The sequence below is a fragment of the Gambusia affinis genome, linkage group LG11, assembly GCF_019740435.1.
Source record: "Gambusia affinis linkage group LG11, SWU_Gaff_1.0, whole genome shotgun sequence".
Classification (NCBI taxonomy): Eukaryota; Metazoa; Chordata; class Actinopteri; order Cyprinodontiformes; family Poeciliidae; genus Gambusia; species Gambusia affinis.
Genome location: NC_057878.1, coordinates 15,630,176 through 15,650,400, shown reverse-complemented (window position 1 = coordinate 15,650,400; position 20,225 = coordinate 15,630,176). Strand labels below are relative to the sequence as shown.

The 20,225-nt window shown below is 37.4% G+C and overlaps 1 protein-coding gene across 1 annotated transcript; it reads left to right on the top strand.

Moving 5' to 3' along the window:
* The first annotated feature begins 623 nt into the window (after window positions 1–623).
* chn1 (chimerin 1) lies at window positions 624–11,078 on the top strand. The gene is made up of 7 exons (XM_044132007.1): window positions 624–1,403; window positions 3,377–3,461; window positions 6,228–6,401; window positions 7,746–7,823; window positions 8,494–8,631; window positions 9,782–9,887; window positions 10,048–11,078. Exons 1-7 carry the CDS (start codon window positions 1,152–1,154, stop codon window positions 10,217–10,219), a joined length of 1,005 nt encoding a protein of 334 aa, XP_043987942.1. The 5' UTR covers window positions 624–1,151; the 3' UTR covers window positions 10,220–11,078.
* The last annotated feature ends 9,147 nt before the right edge of the window (window positions 11,079–20,225 follow it).

The following is a 20,225-nucleotide window of genomic DNA, read 5'->3' as shown; positions in this document are numbered from 1 at the left end:
TTTTTAAAAATGTTAAAGTAGCAAATAAACACCAGTCATTTGTAGATGACTTGGAGAGGTATCCATACAAAATTAGACAAAACATTTGGATTGTAACAACAAAGCAAGATTATATTTTAAAGACCTTGAGGCATCACCTAAATGGAGGAGTTCCTGTAGGTGGGCATTAAAATTTGGGAGGCCTTGCTACAAATGATTTGAAAAGTAATGACTGTGTAATTTACAGAAGTTACTTTATGTGGACATATATATGCGATGGTAAATTTTAGCCTGTCTTGTTTGAATTTCAAACTTTTGTTGCATCACTCGGCATGATGGCACGCAACCATGTATTTCCTGTTTCTGTCTGATGCTTTGTGCTTGTGCATCTTTGCCCTTGAAGGCTCCAGTCGTCACTGGTTTCTGTGGCAACCCGGTTTTGAAAATAGCTTCGCCTCTAACGGCCCACATGCTGTCGCAAGTTCTCCAGGCTGGAGCCCACTCTGGATGCATGACTCATTCATTGCTCATTATCGTCCCACTCTCATTTCATGTCATCCTGCTCGAATGGCGTGCGGGGGGGGGGGAGGGGGGGGCGGAGTAGCGGCTACTACAAAGCTGGGGTAGCCACGCTGCGATTGGCTGGTGGGATCCATTTAATCTTCTGCCACTACTAGAGGGTCCACCTCCATCCTCCTCCCCCTCTCTCCCTTTCAGCCCGCCCCTGTCAACATCCACACACAACAGTGTGCTGTCTCTGTTCCAGAGGAGAATATCAGCTCTGCGCAGGGAGGAGAGGATTAGCTCAGCCACTCATCTCATCTGCATTTACGTTTCTAGGGAAGCACATGAACATCCAAGGCTGCACCCCTTTTGTATAAAACCTGGCACTCCAATCATAGAGGCTGCACTTGATCTGCTGTCTTGACTGTGTGAAGATTCAAAGACTACAGTATTTTTTTTTTTCTTATTTGTAGGTGTCTTGTATACTTTTTCGTCATACTCTAAAAGGACATTTATGTTGGAGATGCGCTTATTTAGCTGGAAAAATGCAAGTCATATTGTTTGACAGTCACTTCTTTTAAAAAAAATCAAGGAGACTATCCTCATTTTTGGGACTTTTTTTCCCACTTCTTTTATCTTTTTACCTTTTTGTGGACTGAAGCTTCAGAATGCCATCTCGAGAGGCCTACGATGTACAAAAGAAAGACAAGCCTCTGGTGCAAAAGGCCAAGAGAGAAGCCAATCAGGAGGACATTCTGGCCGCCGCGCTGGGAATGAGGATGGGGCCACAGAAACCTTCAGCCACTTTTTGGCAACCACTTAAACTGTTAGCCTACTCTCAGCTCACCTCACTGGTCCGCAGAGCCTCACTGAAGGAGGTTGTCCAGTCGCCCAGGTCTGAAAAAGTCCATAACTTTAAGGTAAGATGCCTCTGCAAAACTGTGTCTTCATGTCACCATGTGTGGCCGGAGGACTGCTGCTTGTGGGGGATGAGGGGTTTTGGCGATGGGGGGTGAAAAACAGAGCTGTTTTGGTCTGTCCAGAGAGATTTTATCAAAAGAAAATCTGTTGGTCGAGCTGTAGAGCGCTGCTGTCAGTTGGAGCACCAGATGGGGAGATTATGATGCTGGACGAGGGTGAAACAGTGGAGGACAGCATCCCTGTTTGCCTTCAGTTTGGTTTTTAATGGGACACAGAGTAGCAGCAGAATGTGACTATGTTTTTTTGTGCTGGTCTCTTCCTGCTGCTTTGCCCTTTCAGTTTGCTGATTGCTGCATTTTATCCTTTTGCATGTGTGAAGTTTGTAATTATGCACAGTATTGATGGTGTTTCGCTGCCATAATGGAAAAAACATAAAATTGTGCAACAAAGCTGAGTTTTTTTTTTTTTTTTACTGTTATCATTTAAACCTAATTAGGCATCTTGACATTTAATTAAACTAAAAATATTTTGGATTTGCAGAAAAAAAACAATGTGTTGCTGGTTGAAACATAAAGTTAAATCCTTTTGATTTCATGATTTCTAACACCAACAGATACATTTAAAACAAAAATTATTGCTTGAAGTTCTTGTCTTAATTCATTCTTTGTGATTATGATTTCTGCTTGCATTTTAAAGGGTGTTTACACATTAGACTGCAGTTAAATCTGGTTCAACTCACCTCTAATCCATCAATTAAATCTCTGTTTGTGGAGTGGTTTTCATGCACATCGAGGGAAACACAAAGTCCTTTGCATCAGTTAGAAAAAGGAAGCAATAGTAAAGAAACAGACAATGGCAAAAAAAACAAATAAACAAATAAATAAGGGTAAAGAATAAGAAGAAACATAATATTAACAATGGAAGAAACACATTGTTGTTGATGCAATTGTAATAATGAGCAAACATAAGAAGCACAAGATTGCAAGAAGCATAGAGAGAAGAGAAAACAACAAATCTCTAGAAGCAATAAATTATTATGTGTTTATGAAAGTTTTTTTTTTCTCAAAGCCTCTGACAAATACAAAAACACATTTCCGGCTGTGTCTTTTATTAACTTGCTGCGGGAAAACTGGCAGAGCACTGTTTTTTTTCTTGTTTGGCTCAGGGACCTCTCTGATTGGTTGGACTGTTGTTACCCGCTGGAGTGTGGGAGCAATCTTTGCTCTGTCTCCACTGAAAAGTCTCTCAGCAACTTATTATACATCCACTGTGTGAACATCTCACAAAGATGCAAGATTGCCCATCACTTATCCACAAACGCCTTCACCTTCTTCTTTAAGACATTTACAATATGCCCTTCATACTTGTTGTTGCAATGAAACTGAAATACTTTTACTAAATGCTGCCCTGGGGAAATGCCAGGTATGCAAAACATTTTTTTAGCATTATCCTTATTAAGTATCCAACTTGTAATTTTTGTGCTGGTGACAATAAAAGATGATCCTGATTTCAATGATAAACATTTTTTTTTAAAGCTCTATTTTAGACAAATAAAAGAAAAATGGTTAAATAAAGTATGTTTAAAATAGTTTATTTTATTTTTGAATAATCCAGATTAGGTTTGCTGTATTTACTACAAATGATCAAATTTAATCCAAATTCCTTAAAAAAACAATAAAACAATATTTAATTGCCTCATTCTCTTACAATTTCCTGTCCCCAGTGACATGAAATCACAAAAGCAACTGAAAACCCATTTGGACTCAAATGATAGATATAGATTTTCCTCCCAAATTCACTCCTTCATAGATTGTCACTCTGAGTAGTGGGCCATGTACAAAAACAAACAAAAAAAAAACCTGGTTCAGGGATGAGAAGAAGGGGAAGGAGAGGAAAGAGGTCAAATGTTTTTTTTGTAAATAAGATAGATCAAATGGCTGGACTCGTCTGACTGTCCTCCTTCCTGCTGCAGGTCCACACCTTCCGGGGGCCTCACTGGTGCGAACACTGTGCCAGATTTATGTGGGGGCTGATGGCTCAGGGGGTCAAATGTGCAGGTATGTTCAATTCATCACAATAAAGTACCACATTTCTTTGTTACTGGTGTTGCTCAAAATGAGCATTATGCTATATAGGTTACATGGTTTATAGTACATCTAGAGCTGGATTATTGAATTTTAATCCCAAACTCTGAACTCTTGTTTGGGGATTATTGATGGTTCAACAAAGCTGTGATGCAACATATATGCAATGGGATCTAAAACCTTATTTTTGACCTACTTTTGTTTGCACTAAGTAGTATGGTTATCAGTCATGTGGAAAATGTACTTTCTGGGATACAAATTCACAGTTTTCTGGGGCTGAAGATACAAAATAAGTCAAATGGACTTGATGCATTTTACAGCTCTCCTCATCATCTCTGTTGATGGGTTATGCTGCCCAGGCTGAGCACATTTGAAGAACATTCACTGGAGAGGCACGGATCCGTGACCAGCCAGTTGGAAACTCAAAAATCCCATATTTTTCCAATCAGTGGAGGCACCAGACTGAACACTACCAGGTCATGCTGACAACCACCTTTGGTGTAGAAGTTGTTGCTGAGGAATAAATATGATTAACTATGTAATAATTTGATCTTACTTTAAAAAATAGCTTCAAAGGTGGTTGCTCCAAATGTAAAATTATGATCTTTCAAGCTACAAAAAGATCTTTAAACAGCCTGCCATGCAATCCATATGAGGAAGTCAAAGCTTTAAAAGAAAAAAAAAACGTGAATAAGAAAACGGCCACAAAATTCTGATCAACTCGTTTTACATACTCACCCACTTTGTGCAGTAATTTTCTGTCTTTCTGAATTTGCTCAGTCCTTTAGTTGCGAGTAAAATTCCTTGAGTGTGTTTCATCTCCAACATGTCAAATACTCCAGGTGAGATTTCTATCTCAGCACTACAACCCAGTCTGGTGTGTGTCTTTGATGTTTTATTGATGCAACAAAGTGTGTCACATAAGTCTGCAAGAGATCTGATATTAATTATTAACAACTTGATGCTGAGCGCTGACAACAATCTATATAAAGCCTCATATGGTGGAAGCTAATCTTTATCAGCCACTCACATACAGACACATCATTCCTTCAGACTCAACCCCAGCTTGCTGAATCTGGGGCAGCAATGTCTCCCATGATTCTCACATTTGCATACCAAAAAAAAAACCCCTCACTGTTCTTCCAGCCCCTCTTTTTCCTTTTTTGTATGTGTGAACTGTTTTTGGCCCAGAGCCAGAAAGCGAGGCTCTGCTTGTGGTTGTTGTGGCACATTTTCTCATCAGAGTAAAAGTCCCCCAACCCGCCGACCCACCCAGCCTTATCCCATCATGCCTGTGAAGGAAAACAAAGCTGGCATATCTCTTTAATGAGGTGCAGAGTTGGGACTGTGTGGAAAGGAGCTTTTTCTTTCCCACTCTCTCTCTTTCACACACACACACACACACACACACACACATTAAAATTCAGCCCCTTTCAATCATAGAGCTGGGTCAAGCCCTATTTAACCCAAACACTTGAAATAATATATATAAAAATGAGACCTGCCTCAAAAATCTTTCCAGACAGAAAGGCATCCCATACATTTTCTAGACTGGGATGATAATGTGCTGATAAGAAAATTCACAACCCATTCTCAAATGGGAGAATAGCAAGAGTCAGCTTCTGGACTCCCTTGGGATCAGCCTCCCCCACCTGAGACCCCGGACCACCACCGTCCTCACATGGACAAGGGTAGCTCCGCAGGCTTGCAGCCGATGACACGCACATCCCTGTTATACGGCCTGTCTCGTGTCTTTAAGAGAATCATCTCTTAGGGTAATTACATTTCTGCATCAATGCATATAAAAGCAGGCGGTGCGAATTTCTCCGGGGACCCGTATTAATCAAAATATCCTCAAATGCTAAAAGCTTCCAACGCTGTCACAGCTTTTTTTCTTTACAACACAGAAAATGCAACATTTCTCTCCTGGTTCTCGAATGTATATTTCTTAATAGCTTTTTGTTTAAAACGGCTGACTGCATTTATGAAACATACCCCCCATTACAACTTGAAGACACAAGCTCATCTAAGATCTAAAGTGCTGGAGAGGTGGCCCATTTTAAGCTGGGAAAGTAGGTCTTCTGTAGCCCGCAGCGCCTCGATCGCTGCTTCCACTTACAATGAGCGCAAGCTTAGATTTGGAAAAGAATAGAGCCCTGCGCTGACTGGCCTTCCTCTGGGCACCAGCATTTTCACAGAGCCTCTAACTCCCTACATGTGTCCCTGTTAAAGAGCAGAGCTGCAGCCTCTCTCTCTCCCTGCTGATGCTCTGTTCTCAACACAATGAAAGAAGCTGCGCCTCAAGGCCTCATATGCTGTGACTGAGAGAAAAACACAATATGTTCTGCTTTTCCTGATATTCTCCTCAAACACTAGTCAAAGAGTGTATTGTGTCTTGTAGATATTTTTGGGCAACCAGAACATTGCACTGCACATTCCCGTCTTGTTTTTTTGGTTTTTTTTAGCTTATCTTTCTTTAATTGGTTCATCTGAATTCATCTAAAGCCATCTGGAAGGGAATGGATCTATTCTGTACTCAAGGTTACTCCAATGCTGTGAGGAGATGAAACAAATTCTCCAGAGGTGCTGTGACATTTTAGAAGCTAATATGAAAAAATAAACAGTCACAAATCATCCAGTGAGATTTGGATTATATTTGTTGCCAAGTGAATTCAAGCAAGCAAGAAAGTTATGTCAAAGCATCTGCTTATTAATGATTTGACTCTTCTTTTTTTACAGACTGTGGTATGAATGTTCACAAAGAGTGCTCGGCTCAGGTGCCCAACGACTGCAAGCCTGACCTGAGACACGTCCGTAAGGTTTACAGCTGCGACCTCACGACCCTGGTGAAGGCCTACAACACAGCCCGACCCATGGTGGTGGACATGTGCATACGAGAAATCGAGTCCAGAGGTTAGTTTTCATGCATTTTATACACAAGCAAAAACTAGAAGGACATTTCCCCTTGACATTTCTCACAGTTAGTCACATTACATCCATAAGTCATTATTGGGATTTTATGTAATGGACCAACACAAAGTGTTGATTTAATCATAAAACTGATCAATTAAATGGCTAAAATGATGCGACAGTTTCAATTAAAATCCAATAATTGTGACTCAACATGTTTGTCTTGGAGTATCTTTACAAATAATGCTGGTGGAACAAAACAATTAAAAAGGGGCTTCTTAAAGGGGCCACCAAACCCCTTAGGTCTTCTGGTCTTATTTAACCAGAAGAGCTTCGTCCTTGTGTTTGGAGTGTCCCCTACATGGGCTGTGGCTAATTTTAAACATGATATGGCTTTCTTTTAACACCAGGTTAAAGTGAATATCTGATAACTGCTAATACTTGGTGTTTTTGCACTTAGATTGAATAATTATAGACTCTAAAGGCTGGACTGGATTTTATTTGTCAGAGTAACGGCGGCTACAAATGCACATCAAACTTGTCAGATTTCTATCAAAAAAATTAAAATAATGCTTCATTTCCTTCTGCTGCAAGAGCGAGCACAATTGTTTGTTTCATAAAATCACAACAAAATCCATTGAGCCTGTGGTTGCAACATGGCAAAATGTGGAAAAAAAAGTTCAAGTGGTATGAATATCTTTGGAAGGGAGTATAATGGGTAAAACATATACGGTAGTAAAAGCTTAAATAACAGAAACGTTAAAGGTTCTTTGATCATTGTACTTGAATACCAACTCTCCTTTTTTTTGCTAATTTCTTAACAGATAAAAGTCTTTGAGTGGCTTTAAGACTTTTGTTTCCTATATTTTTAAAACAGTTTTCTTTCAACTCATCTTCAATGTGTACCCTTTTGGTTGTCGTGCTTAAAGTCGGATTCAATTACAGACTAATTTAATGTTTTTGTTTGCAAGCAGAGGCTGAGTGGAGTGATGACATTGCTGGTAATTGTAAATGTGTAATGAGGAAAACATTACTCTGTTTCCTGCTGTCTTAGCTGATTGCATTTCAGTTAAATCATTCAGAGAACTCTCATTGTCTCCCCTCTAATGTCTGTCTGTACCTAAGTTTGATTAATGGCTTTATTATTTTGCCCAGTGATGCAGAAAACTGTTTCCACAGACCCATGTTTCCTTTATTGCATGATACTGAGAATGGTTTGACTTTAATTTCCTCTGAATATTTCTGATTTATTCCTAAATTAGATGTTGCTAAATGCAGGTGAAAATGGTCTAAATCTCTCCTAGGAACTCGTTTGATATTTGAAAATTTGCTTGTTTTTTCTTAAAGGACTGAAGTCAGAGGGCCTCTACAGAATATCCGGATTCAGCGATTCGGTAGAAGAAGTCAAGTCGGGATTTGATAAAGGTTTGTCTTCTTTGTTTTATAGATTATCAAGTCAAGGATGACACTTGAAGCCTGCTTGCATGCGTCCACAAGACATTCAGATCTCTTCAGATTAATGGAAAATTGAGAGGATTAGAGTCCACCTGGGAGTGCAGATTCTGACATCTCCAACTTCTGTCGAATTTCACTGTGTGGACAGACAGGGAGGGCCCTCCGAGGGGTCACACCGTCTTAAACGTGACTGTGTTGGGATTCAGTAGTCAACTTAGTGAGAATAAACCTGTCGTGGCCGAGTGCTGTATGAATTTTAACTGTAAGAAAAACCCCACAGCAGCGGACTGAATCCTGAGCCAGATCCGCATGCAGGAGATCATCCATGACAGAGTGTCATTCCAGCTCACAGCGCTGTGATGTTCAGTCTGCCAGCACAAGTAGGCCACGCTCTCCTCTGGAAAGCATGCATAAATGAACCAAAGTCAGAATTAAACAGGCCAAAGGCATGATATCTGATACTCTGGGAAAAAAATAAGAGAGAGCGCAAAATTGAATTATTTTTTTCCAACACCATAACACAGTGTCTTTACTCCTCAGTTCACACCGTGATGTGAAAGTGCTGATGTGAGCCATTTTCAGTACAAGCACTCTCATTTTCCCACTCTTGTCTCCCTTATCCTACCACATATCTCTGCAGATGGAGAGAAGACAGACATCTCAGTGAACGCCTACGAAGACATCAATATCATCACAAGCGCACTGAAGCTGTACCTCAGGGATTTGCCAGTTCCTGTAATCTCCTATGATGCTTACCCCAGGTTCATCGAGGCCACAAGTAGGTTTAAGAAGTCATTTAAAGCATGCAAATGTTATTGATGAAGAAAAACGTTGCTTTTCACTTCACATTTCTTTTGCACAAGATCTCTAGATGGAGCAAATGTGGCATATCACATCTTTGATAAGTAAAGATGTGATATGCCATCAGTTTACAGTTTACAGTCCTGTAAACTGTAAACAAAGGAAATCCACCTGCAGACAGTGATAATGTGGACCTCAGATTTATATAAATTTATGACATCGGATCACTTTGCTGAAATACTTGTTGAAGTTATTTAAAATACAATACAATAGAATAGACATTAATAATGCACAAAATAATGCACACAAATTCTGTACTGCACATCAGCTGTGCTGTACAGAATTATCCAGACACAAGGAAACCCATCTGAAGCACATTATCAAGTTCTACCTTGTCCTTTTTATTTCCAATAATTTACCTATTGTAACTATATATGTTGTTGGTGCAGATTGTGCCTTTTACTTAATTATGTTTTCCCCCAAAAAATACAGTCTTGCCTTGTTTTAAACCACTAATCTCCAACAATATTGTCCATTGCTCTGATAAAAATGGCTTTTAGCCAACAACAGGAAGTACTTTTATCCCTGACTGCTTCCTCTGAGGCTAGAGTGATGCCTGACCACTTCTAAAGGGATGAATAATTTAAAATGCCAGATACCTCAGTAGGCAGTTTTATCTAGCTTTAGCTATTTATTCATTCCAAAAGATGTAAACATTTGGAAAACGGTAAGGTTTGCTGTTTGTTTTGACAATAACTACTATTATTAGCAAAATAAGCCAGTGACATGATGTTTCTCTGCACAAGACGAATATGACCATTAAATGCATATATTTTCTTTTTTGAAATTACATATTTTCTAGATTTGTTCTATAGACTACCATTAAATGTAAAATGTGCTGTAGTATGAGTATTTTCCTTCTTTACTTTTTTGGATAGGTTTTGCTTTTCCCTGTGGTTGACTTTCTCTGGGTATTTCCTAGACTTTCCAACAAGATATCTCTTAAATAGAAACTCTTTCATGTCGATGTTTTGAGCCACTTTACCCCTTGGGCCCCTGAGCCTGTGCCCCTCTGTCCCTTTCAGTGATCTTTTCATGCTGATCACGTCATCCTCTCTGTTTGGCAGAGCTAACAGATCCTGAGAAGAAGCTGGAAGCTTTCCGGGAGGCTCTCGCTCTGCTGCCGCCATCACACAAGGAAACTCTCAAGTACCTCATGGCCCATTTAAAAAGGTGAGTAATGCAAACAAGCCCTGTAAGAGCTAATGGATGGAATGACATTTAAAACAACTTAAGAGAATGGAAGAGGAATGAACACAACACCAATGTTATTTTCACTCCTCTCACACTGGCAAGGAGTTGTTTGTATGTCTAATTGTAATAAATATTTCAGGGTAACACAGAACGAGAAATTCAATCTGATGAGTGCGGAGAACCTCGGCATTGTATTTGGGCCCACCCTCATGCGTGCGCCCAACCAGGACGCCATGACAGCACTGAACGACATCCGCTACCAGAGGCAGGTGGTGGAGGTGCTCATCAAAAACGAAGACGTGCTCTTTTAAGCTCTGATCAAGGCTGTTTTTCTGTTTTCCAGCTGTTCCCTTATGTGAATACTTTTTTGTATTATAACGATGGATACTTTTTTTAACGCCTTCCATCTGGACTAACATCTGTTCTAGGTGCACATGATGCACCTTACACCTATTTACTGACTCCCCATTTTTGTCGGGGGGTTTTTAGAAGCTGATAGGCCCGCATGCATGGTGCAAGGTCTCTTTTGATTTGTTGTTGTACCTTAGCTCGTGTTAAGATTGTGATTTTGCGTTAGTCTGTCCTGTAGGTAGTAGTTGTCATCCACATTCCTTTCTGCTGGCTCTACAGTTACTTCTGTGAAACTTTGTACACCAAGATGGAAATAAGCTACTAAATTTTCTTAGGTGATTTTTATGACGCTGTATTTTTTTACCTCCTTGATCGTTTGTAAGTGACCCACAGTTTTTGGTTGAATCAACTTTGTGTAGGTAAACGCTGGTGCATTTGCCTGATGGTAACATTTTTAATGTGCTATAAAACGGCATTATTTGTGAAATTAATTTTGTACTGTATTGGTTTTTTTCTATACAACCTGTGCATGATCACTTTAATTTATTAAACCCTACTTTGACAAACTCTTTATGAATTATTGCCTTAATAAAGAATCAACATCATATTGTTGATTAAAAAAAAAACATTTCTTGTTTATGCATTTCTGTCTTGTTAGTCTTGCGCTTCTGTCTTTTGACTGGGAAACGACAGAAAAAACTGCAAGCTCAGTCTTGTGGTTTTGGCTTATGTTCATGCGACGACAAAGACAAACTGCTTCCAGTAAATAATACTTGATTATTGTTCATACATCAGGAAAATATTACTTGTCCTGACATGATGAAGTTGCAGACTGAACTTTACGCCTGTCTAACCAACAGGATACGTGTGTAAAGATGCAAGGAAGGAGCATCATAAAATAAATAACTAATCCAATCATGTGATGGTACACATGACTGAAATATGCACCCTCCCCCCTTGCTTTCTGCTGCTGTGCTACTGCTCCTCCCCCACAGCAGAGTCTGCTTTGAATCCGCAACTTTATGTTGATCCTTCGCCATTTGCACAGCAACAATCTTGAGTTCGTATGCTCAAGATTATACATTCCATATTATACCTTGAGATCATAGGGACAGTTTTAACAATCGTGTGAAAAACATATTTTTATAAAAGCTTTCTACTGCAGCTTTAATGGTGGTATTTCAAACATGCATACACACAGTGCAACTATAAACTAACCCACAAATCAATAAAGATTTGGCCTCTTTTTCCCTGACTCTACACTGAATCAAATTCTGCTTAGAGCCTTACGCATGAATAAATCATTCAGTTGGAAAGCTACCAGTGGTTTGTTAGTCCAATATAATAAGAAAATAATATTCCAAGTCTTTTGTTCTGTATCCCCCATTTGGGAAGAACTTTCTGTAAAGATGTGCCTCCAGTGTTGCCATGTTTCAAAGCAGAGAAGCTGAAAGTAAATAAGGCTGCAGTCACCTGGAAAATGAGATAAGATGCATGAAAACGTTCCTGTGTAAGACTAAGACAATAAATGATAGAAAAATGTTTAAATTTGTGAAAAAAGTGCATCTAAAACCCCTCACACATCAGATGACTTTCCCAAAAGACACCCTCAAAACATCACTCGTATAGATTCCCTGTGTGATTAAAACCTGATCCTTGTTACCTGAAGCTACACTCCTGTGCTCAGCAGAGGGCTTTAATTACTGGATAAATATGTAAACACTGTCACACAGAATTAATAATGTCTATCCAAACAATTTACAAAAACTTGTCGTGTTCATGATCTGGGCTTCATTGTACAATTTCTATTCATGCTATTGAGATTCAGAACACATGCGAAAACTGGTAGAGAGTACTATTTCTAGTTTATTTGGACATGTGGATATTTGATGTACATTTTAATAACACTGTAAAATGTAAAGAAATGTGTAATATGACAAAAATGTGTATGCATACAGTCATTTGAATCAAATATTATAAACAGCTTGGAAGTAAGCAACACAAATATCAATTTGATACTAATTATAAAACAATGCACTCAAATGGAGTTTATTTAAATAAATGGGTAAAATCTCTTCTTTAAGGCAGCCAGATGACTGCATAAAGTCACAAACGCTGCAGCAACTTCTCTCTCCTAAGGAGCTGTCTGAAGCCTTTAGGAAGAAGATTATAGCAGCTAATGAACCTGGAAATTGGTTTGCATTGGTCTTACAAGAGTTTGAAAAAATTAACTTTGACTGTATGGGAAATGATCTATAAGTGAAGGACATTCAAAATAAATACCCCCATGCTCTAGCAGTCTAGAGCATGGGATTAAAAACAAATGAAAAGTCCAGGGGGAGAGTCAAAGCAAAAATCTTTTAATATAAAGATGCCTGTGTCCATTCACTGGTTAATCAGTATTCCTGGTAACCACTGGAGCATGAAGACAAAGGAACACAAATTAGAGAGGAATTTACTGAAAAGGAAAACTCAGGAGATGAATACAAGAAAATCTCAAAATCACTGAATCTGGAGTTCAGTTAAATCCATCATCAAGGAATGGAAGGAATATGCCACATGTGTAAATCTGTCTGGATCGGATCGTCCTCACAAACTGAGTGACCGTTTCCCAAGGAGACCCATGAGAGAGACCATCAGATCCCCACTGATCCCACTGAAGAAGTTACAAGCTACATAAGCTGAAATAGGGGAGACTCTGCAGGCAATAACTGTTTCATCGATTCTTCACGATTCTTCATTTGAAAGCCACCATTGAACAAAACTTAAATTAAGACTTGACCAGAGTTTGTGGGAAACTGATCACATGGAAAAAAGTTCTTTGATAACAAGAACTTTCTTCAACTATCTTTCTTCCTCCATTTTGATGAGACCAAAATGGAGGTTTTTGGTCAACAAATAAGATTCTTTGTTTGGCAGACATCAAACTCTGCTCATCAACAAAATACGCCACCCCACTGTGAAGCATGGTGGTGTCAGCATCATGCTGTGGGGCGCTTCTTGATAGCTGACCCTGGAAGACCTGTGAAGGTAGAAGATAAAATGAATGCATCCAGCTAAAGCTACGCAGAAATGGTCTGAAGACAACAAGGTTGATTTTATAGAGTGGCCTAGTCAAAGTCACTTTGACATGAAAGAGGTTTCGTTGTTGTTGGTTTTGATAAAAAATAATGTGTTGATCATGACTGATTTCTGAAAACATGCATGTGAATAAATGTATGTATGTATCTCTATAGATAGATAGATAGATAGATAGATAGATAGATAGATAGATAGATAGATAGATAGATAGATAGATAGATAGATAGATAGATAGATAGATAGATAGATAGATAGATAGATAGATAGATAGATAGATAGATAGATAGATAGATAGATGAATGAATAGATAGATAGATAGATAGATAGATAGATAGATAGATAGATAGATAGATAGATAGATAGATAGATAGATAGATAGATAGATAGATAGATAGATAGATAGATAGATAGATAGATAGATAGATAGAGAGATAGAGAGACAGAGAGAGAGAGATGATGAATATATGATCTGTCATGTCAAATTTTCTTTTTGGCAGCTGTTTTTTTTAATTTTCTTTTTTTTTCTTCCTTAATTTTATTTTATTTTATTACTTCTTTTTGCAGCATTTCAGCAGCAATCAAGACTTGACATTTAATCACTTGGCTGTTGGGACCACATCACATTGAGTTAACATAAGCCAAGCCCAGGCGTGTCTGTTTACCCTGCCCTTTCTAGTTTGAATATATCCTACCTTCATCCATGATCTGCACTGACTGCAAAAAGAAGCAAATCGCAGCAATAAAGCTATCAGGGTCTTTATCTCCCAGGCAGATAATGCCATGCAAGAGTGGTGTCTCTTCAATGCGCTGTTCATTGGATGTGCATCATTCAAGGCAACATGGCAATGAAAGTAAATTTAAAAGGCTGTGATCCATGAGAAAACTAACCTTTCTCTTCGAACTTGATGTTAATTTCTCCTCCCTGTAAAATCCTGACTTGAAAATATGCAAATGTTTTTAATTTTACAGATTGTATTCTTATTCTGTTAAATTATGTTGCCATCATATTACAATTATTCATACTTATAAACAAAGCACATTGGAAATGCATGCAGTGTCGCCTTTATGGTCTGGCAGCTGATTCCACTAGAGCCGTCATATTTTTGTCATAAGTTGTCTTATGTCCCCATCTCATCAGTCTCAAGTCAATCCATCTCTTAAAGCCAACATTAATTTTATTTATTTATTTATTTATTTATTTATTTATTTATTTATTTATTTATTTATTTATTTATTTATTTATTTATTTATTTTTTGCAGTGGGTTAGTAAAAATCCAGTTTCTTTACAAAATTACTTTTAAAGAAGTCATTTGCTTTCTTTAAAGGACCAGATGGCAACATATAAGTGCTCACAATTTTTTTGTGTTAATACAATAAAACAACCATTTGGCATATTCTCTATAGCTACAAAGTTTATTTCTGTTTACACCAACAGAAACGAACTACAGGTCTAAAGGAGCCTTTAGACACGTCCTCATCCTGATCCATGGCAGTGCTTTTCTGTTTTAAGGAGGTGTGGCTCCAAACGTGCTGTTTTTGTCAAAGCAGAACATTTCAAATGATCTATCTGCTTTGAAAAACAGTGGAAAGCCCAAGTGTATATTATGTCTCTTTTCTACATTGGAGATTTTTAGATTTTCTGGCTCTAAAGCACACAGTCAGTCCTCAGAGGCCGGGGTTCTGCATGTTTCAGATTTTACCCTTTTTTCACACATCTCAATTAAATGAATGGCTCATTCGTTGGACTCTTTAGAATTAAGGTAAATGTTGGTGAGGTAATTGTTGGAATGAGCTGAATGCATCTAAACATGCAATGCGTTGACCATTGAGGGCTGGAGTTGGACACCCCTCGCTAAAATATCTATCACATAAGTAACAAAGATGTTGTTTCTTTATTTATATAAGAACACTGTGTCCTTTGCATTGTTTGACGAACATTATTATCTCTCCAACAAAAGCTCTTTAATCCTCTTAATCTCCATCCAGGCCTAAAACTCTAATGTGTGTAGTTTTCATCAACCCCCTGCAGATTGATGCGTCTATTCAGATTCAGTGAACGTTTAATCACTTACAGAGCAGATGTAAACACATGAGGTACAGTCCTCCAGAGGGCGGAAACAGAGAGGGAGCTATAATCAGAGCACCAAGCATGTCAAACATCTGAACACAATAAAACGTGAGACATGAGGCGGGCTTGGATAACTGGAGCTTAAATGCTGTGAATTCAGGTGACCAGAGAGGTTGGATGGAGAGGAGGAGGGGGAAGGGTTAAGCCAAGTCTTTTTAATTCAAATGTTGCCAAAATGGTCATTTGTCACTAAGTGAGATGAATGAGGCCTGTGGATGAGTGACTGGCTGATTGAACAGATCGAGGATGTGTGGAAATTGAGTTGCTTGACCCATCACAGGCCTGACGGAGCGGGCGGGGCAAAGCAGAGAAGAGACACACAAGCAAACCTCCTGGCCTCTTGGAGACACGGAGATTGATAACTAAATGAATTATATTGTTTATTATACTCATGTATAAATATTGTTAGGTGCTGTAGGAATACTTTTAGAAATAAAAGAAAGTAAGCCTTCATCTGTAATTAATAGTTGCAACTTGCAGACCACCTGTAGAGATTTTCCCCAGTCTTTGATTTATTTAAAAGTGAAACCCTGCCTATATATTATTCTAGACACATAGATGAACCTCTTCTAATGTAAAAATAAATCCTCATCTAGATGCGACGGTCGAGCTTCTCATATAGTTAATCAAAACATGAACACTGCCATGTTTGTTTAAACTACTCATGTTCTGAATGCCTATTAATCATCATACATTACCATGCAAAAACAAAAAAAAAGAAAGAAAAAGAAAAAAGAAAGAAAATTTTAAATCTGTATTTTGTTTGACTACTTTTCCATTAAAGCTTCATCAGTTCTTCTGCTAACACTCAGATATATATTTTTTTAACAATTAGATTTAGGTTGTTTCTACATATATTTGGAAAAAATATATCAAAGTCTGATTTTCTGCAAATGCAGGTTTCCTCACAAACTTCTGTCTTTTCTTGCAATCCGAGACATGAACAGTGATGCTGGTCATCATGAGGCTGGGCAGAGGTTCATTACTGGGTATCTGCAGGCAACATCAAACCACGGAGGAGGTTCCTTGTGAATTTCAGAGTGCTTTTCTGCAAACTAAGCTCAAAATTTAAAAGAAAATAGTGTTTTTTCCTCATTCATGAAAACTACAAGGAGTGTGATTGGTCTAAATATATTCTGCAGCAGGTCAACAACCCAAAACGTTTCTGTATTATTTTTATTTATTTATTTAATTTTTTGAGGTGGGGGGGGATGGAGGGGTAGGTAGGAAGGTTTGATGTCATATTTAAATATTAGATGTTTTCATTGACTGTAAGTGAAAATGTAACGCTTTATACAGAAATGTCCGCTTAAAATCATCAGTCTGTGTGTAATTAATTTACATATTGTGTTTCGCTCAGTGAATTGAGTAGCAGAAATATATTAGATTTTCAATAATATTCTAATTTATTTAATATGACTGTTCCCTATACATATTTTTTCACACCAGCCTAAAATCTTTGCACAGTGCTGTATCTCCACATGCTAAATAGTAATCCTTTCTCAACAAGTTTTCGCCAGAAAGCAGCTTCCTATATTGAAGTGTTGAACCAACTGCTTACAAAACTGTGTCCAGCAGAATTCACCTCAAGTCCTTTATTGGAACAATAATAACAACCTTGCAGTGGAGGGAAGAGGATTATTATGGCATTAAAAGGATCTCAGTTCTATCATTTGACATTTGATGACCAGATCTGGTTCTCCACAAGAAGCATGCTGTCAGGCTACATTTAATCCAGATAATGTCAACACTTCTCTCAAAGCTTATTGTTTTCATTTTCATCAGCTTCATCTGGCCTGCAAATCGTAACCTTTATAAACAATAAGTATGTGTGTATGTATGTATGTATGTATGTATGTATGTATGTATGTATGTATGTATGTATGTATGTATGTATGTATGTATGTATGTATGTATGTATGTATGTATGTATGTATGTATGTATGTATGTATGTATGTATGTATGTATGTATGTATGTATGTATGTATGTATGTATGTATGTATGTATGTATGTATGTATGTATGTATGTATGTATGTATGTATGTATGTATGTATGTATGTGTATGTATGTATGTATGTATGTATGTTATTTTATTTTATTTTATTTTTTTTTTGTCTGGGCTATATAATCCCACCAGTCCTACAAAACAACTAAATCCATATATAATCACTTTCTTGCTATTAGTCTGAGTCATGCATGTTTGTAAACATGATGCTCAATCCAGCTTTTCATAAATAGGTTAAAACAGAAGAGTGAAAATCCAGTGCTGGTGAAGCTTTTTGGTTTAATAATTACATCTCATTTCATCAACATGAAGTTTTGTGGTCTTTTATTGTCTTTGTTGCTTCATATGAAGAGGTACACTGAACAGGTTCACAGTTCCTGCTGGAAGTAGAACTACTGGCTTGATTTGTATATCTAATAAATCTGTGTAATATGCACGTCTCACTCATATGTTATATATATTTATAACATGCACGGTGATGTATTTTAAGGATTTATTTTTGTGAATTTTGAGGATTATAGTTTGCAGTTGATGAAAACCCAAACTTTAGTTTGGCTGAAATTTAGAATCATAAGACATACAATCTAAAAACTGAACAAGTTAAAAGTGGGGTATGCTTATGAAAAATAAAGCTTAAAAGGATTTTTGTATATCTGTGCACATTCCTGCTGATAGTGCTGTAAGTTTTCTGCCAGATGGCAATGACTTAAACAGTGAGTGAAGAGGATGAAAAATGTCTTTTCAGACCTGAGCAGCTTTCCTCTGCATGATTCATCATATAATTACTGAAATGAGAGCTGTTTTAACTGATTGAAAATATAGAAAACATGGGCCACTTTAACTGTTTACATTTATAATGCAAATTTGTCTTTTAGTGATTTCTCTCGACTTTTGTCAGTAATCATAAAAACGTTCTCCAATGTTGAGTACTGCTAGATACAATGAGAACTTACCCTTATTTTCTAGGTTTTGTTTTTATTACAAACTCTATACATTTGACTCATCCTTATATTTAATCCTGTTTATCAGACTAACTGCCCCTGCATCTGCTGCTGCAGTAACTTCCCAGCTTATGTGCACATCTGGCAGTGTTCCCAGTGTATAAGGCCTGCCTCATTACCCAGTGTCCCTCTGTGCTGTCATGTCTGAAAGCAGGCCTTAGCTTTAATGTATAATACATCACTCGATCCCAGTCTCTGATATGGCTGCTGACAGGAACGTGTGGAGGAGAAACCAGCTCAAGAAGATTATCTCAATAGGATAACAGCAAAATAAGAAACAACATGAACAAAACATTTCTGTGTAATATGCCAAAATAAGCCATTCATTTATAATTTTAGAGCTTATAAATTAAAATGGACTTCTTACTTTGTAATTATAATTTGCTATGCGATAAGCAAAGCACTGATTTTGGTGTGTTAATTGTAGAGGGTTTATTTATTTATTTATTTATGATTGGATGCGGGAAAAGCTCCCCCTTTTTGGCGATTCAGAGACATCGCCTGCAATATCCTCAGATCTCCACATTTTTCTTAGAAAAAGAAATATGATTTAAAATATTTACAATTTTTTTTTACTTTTTAATATAAATCTGCTATTATCTCCCCATGTGTATTTAATATATAAACATCGGAACCTTCTAAAGATTAGATAATGGTATCTTTATTTAAACATTTCACAAAATGACAATAAATTACTGAGAAAGACTGCTGTCAGCTAAAAGGAGGACTTTGAAATCAGCTTAGCAATTCCTTTCTGCTTCCTCTTTAACATGAACCTTTTGCTTGGGAACAACCATTAATCTCCTGTTGTGTAACTGCACACAAGTGCAGCTTAATACTCTGGACATCTTAGAAATAATTTTTATTTATTTCAATAACTCAATTCAGAAAAGGGAATCTGTTTATATTATCCATTTATTACGCATTTCAATATATACTTTTAAAAAGTTATTTTATAATCATGTAATAGCCTTACACAATCAAGAAATACTGCTGACATGTATACTTTCCATGTCAATACCAAAAAAAAAAAAAAAAAAAACTCGGTTAACTTTTCTATGTTCTGGACCACATGTTCAGTTTGTGATAGAAAAGATTAATATCGGACAAACGTAACAGGGAGATAGAAAAAAAGAAGAGGTAGAGGTACACTTTAATGCAATTTTGATTTCTTGAAGCTTTGCAGTCCTATTTTCTGTATTATTCTGCCATCTAGTGGCAGCCTACAGAACAGATGAGTTGCTATGTTCTGTTTTTCTCTTCCATCTGTTCAATAGTTTTTGTTATGCTACTCTCGTCACTTGAAAAATAATTGAATAAAATAAAATATCTGCGGCTCCTGTCAATTGACCCTGCCTTATTTTTTTGACATTTTGGTTCTTCTTAGATATTGTTGATATTTAATAAGTTGTAATTTTTCTTAAAGTAAGTGCACAGGTCTATGTATTCAAAGATTATAGGGGAGGTCTACATATAGCCATATGCGGCTTTGGAGTCGCAAGTTGCAGGCCCCTATCTACAGTATGCATATTGATTCACTCAGCTACACAGCTTTGTAGAAGTCCAAAGAAGTTCTTCATTGCTTACATGTTTCTACATATTGCTTACAATCTTCAAAACAGATCTCAATATTGATTGTACATTTTTTGTTCCGTTTTTGCATGAGTTTATTTTTTTTTGTTGGTTTGTTTGCTTCTGGGTTAAACCCTTATATTTGACCTAGAGTCACATAGCAGAAAAATTTTTG

Bases quoted from the DNA above. Each gene is read 5' to 3' on its own strand.
- chn1 (XM_044132007.1), top strand. From the start codon at position 1,152: ATGCCATCTCGAGAGGCCTACGATGTACAAAAGAAAGACAAGCCTCTG. The intron at 1,404-3,376 runs GTAAGATGCCTC...TTCCTGCTGCAG, and splicing joins AAAAAGTCCATAACTTTAAG to GTCCACACCTTCCGGGGGCC. The intron at 9,888-10,047 runs GTGAGTAATGCA...TAAATATTTCAG, and splicing joins CTCATGGCCCATTTAAAAAG to GGTAACACAGAACGAGAAAT.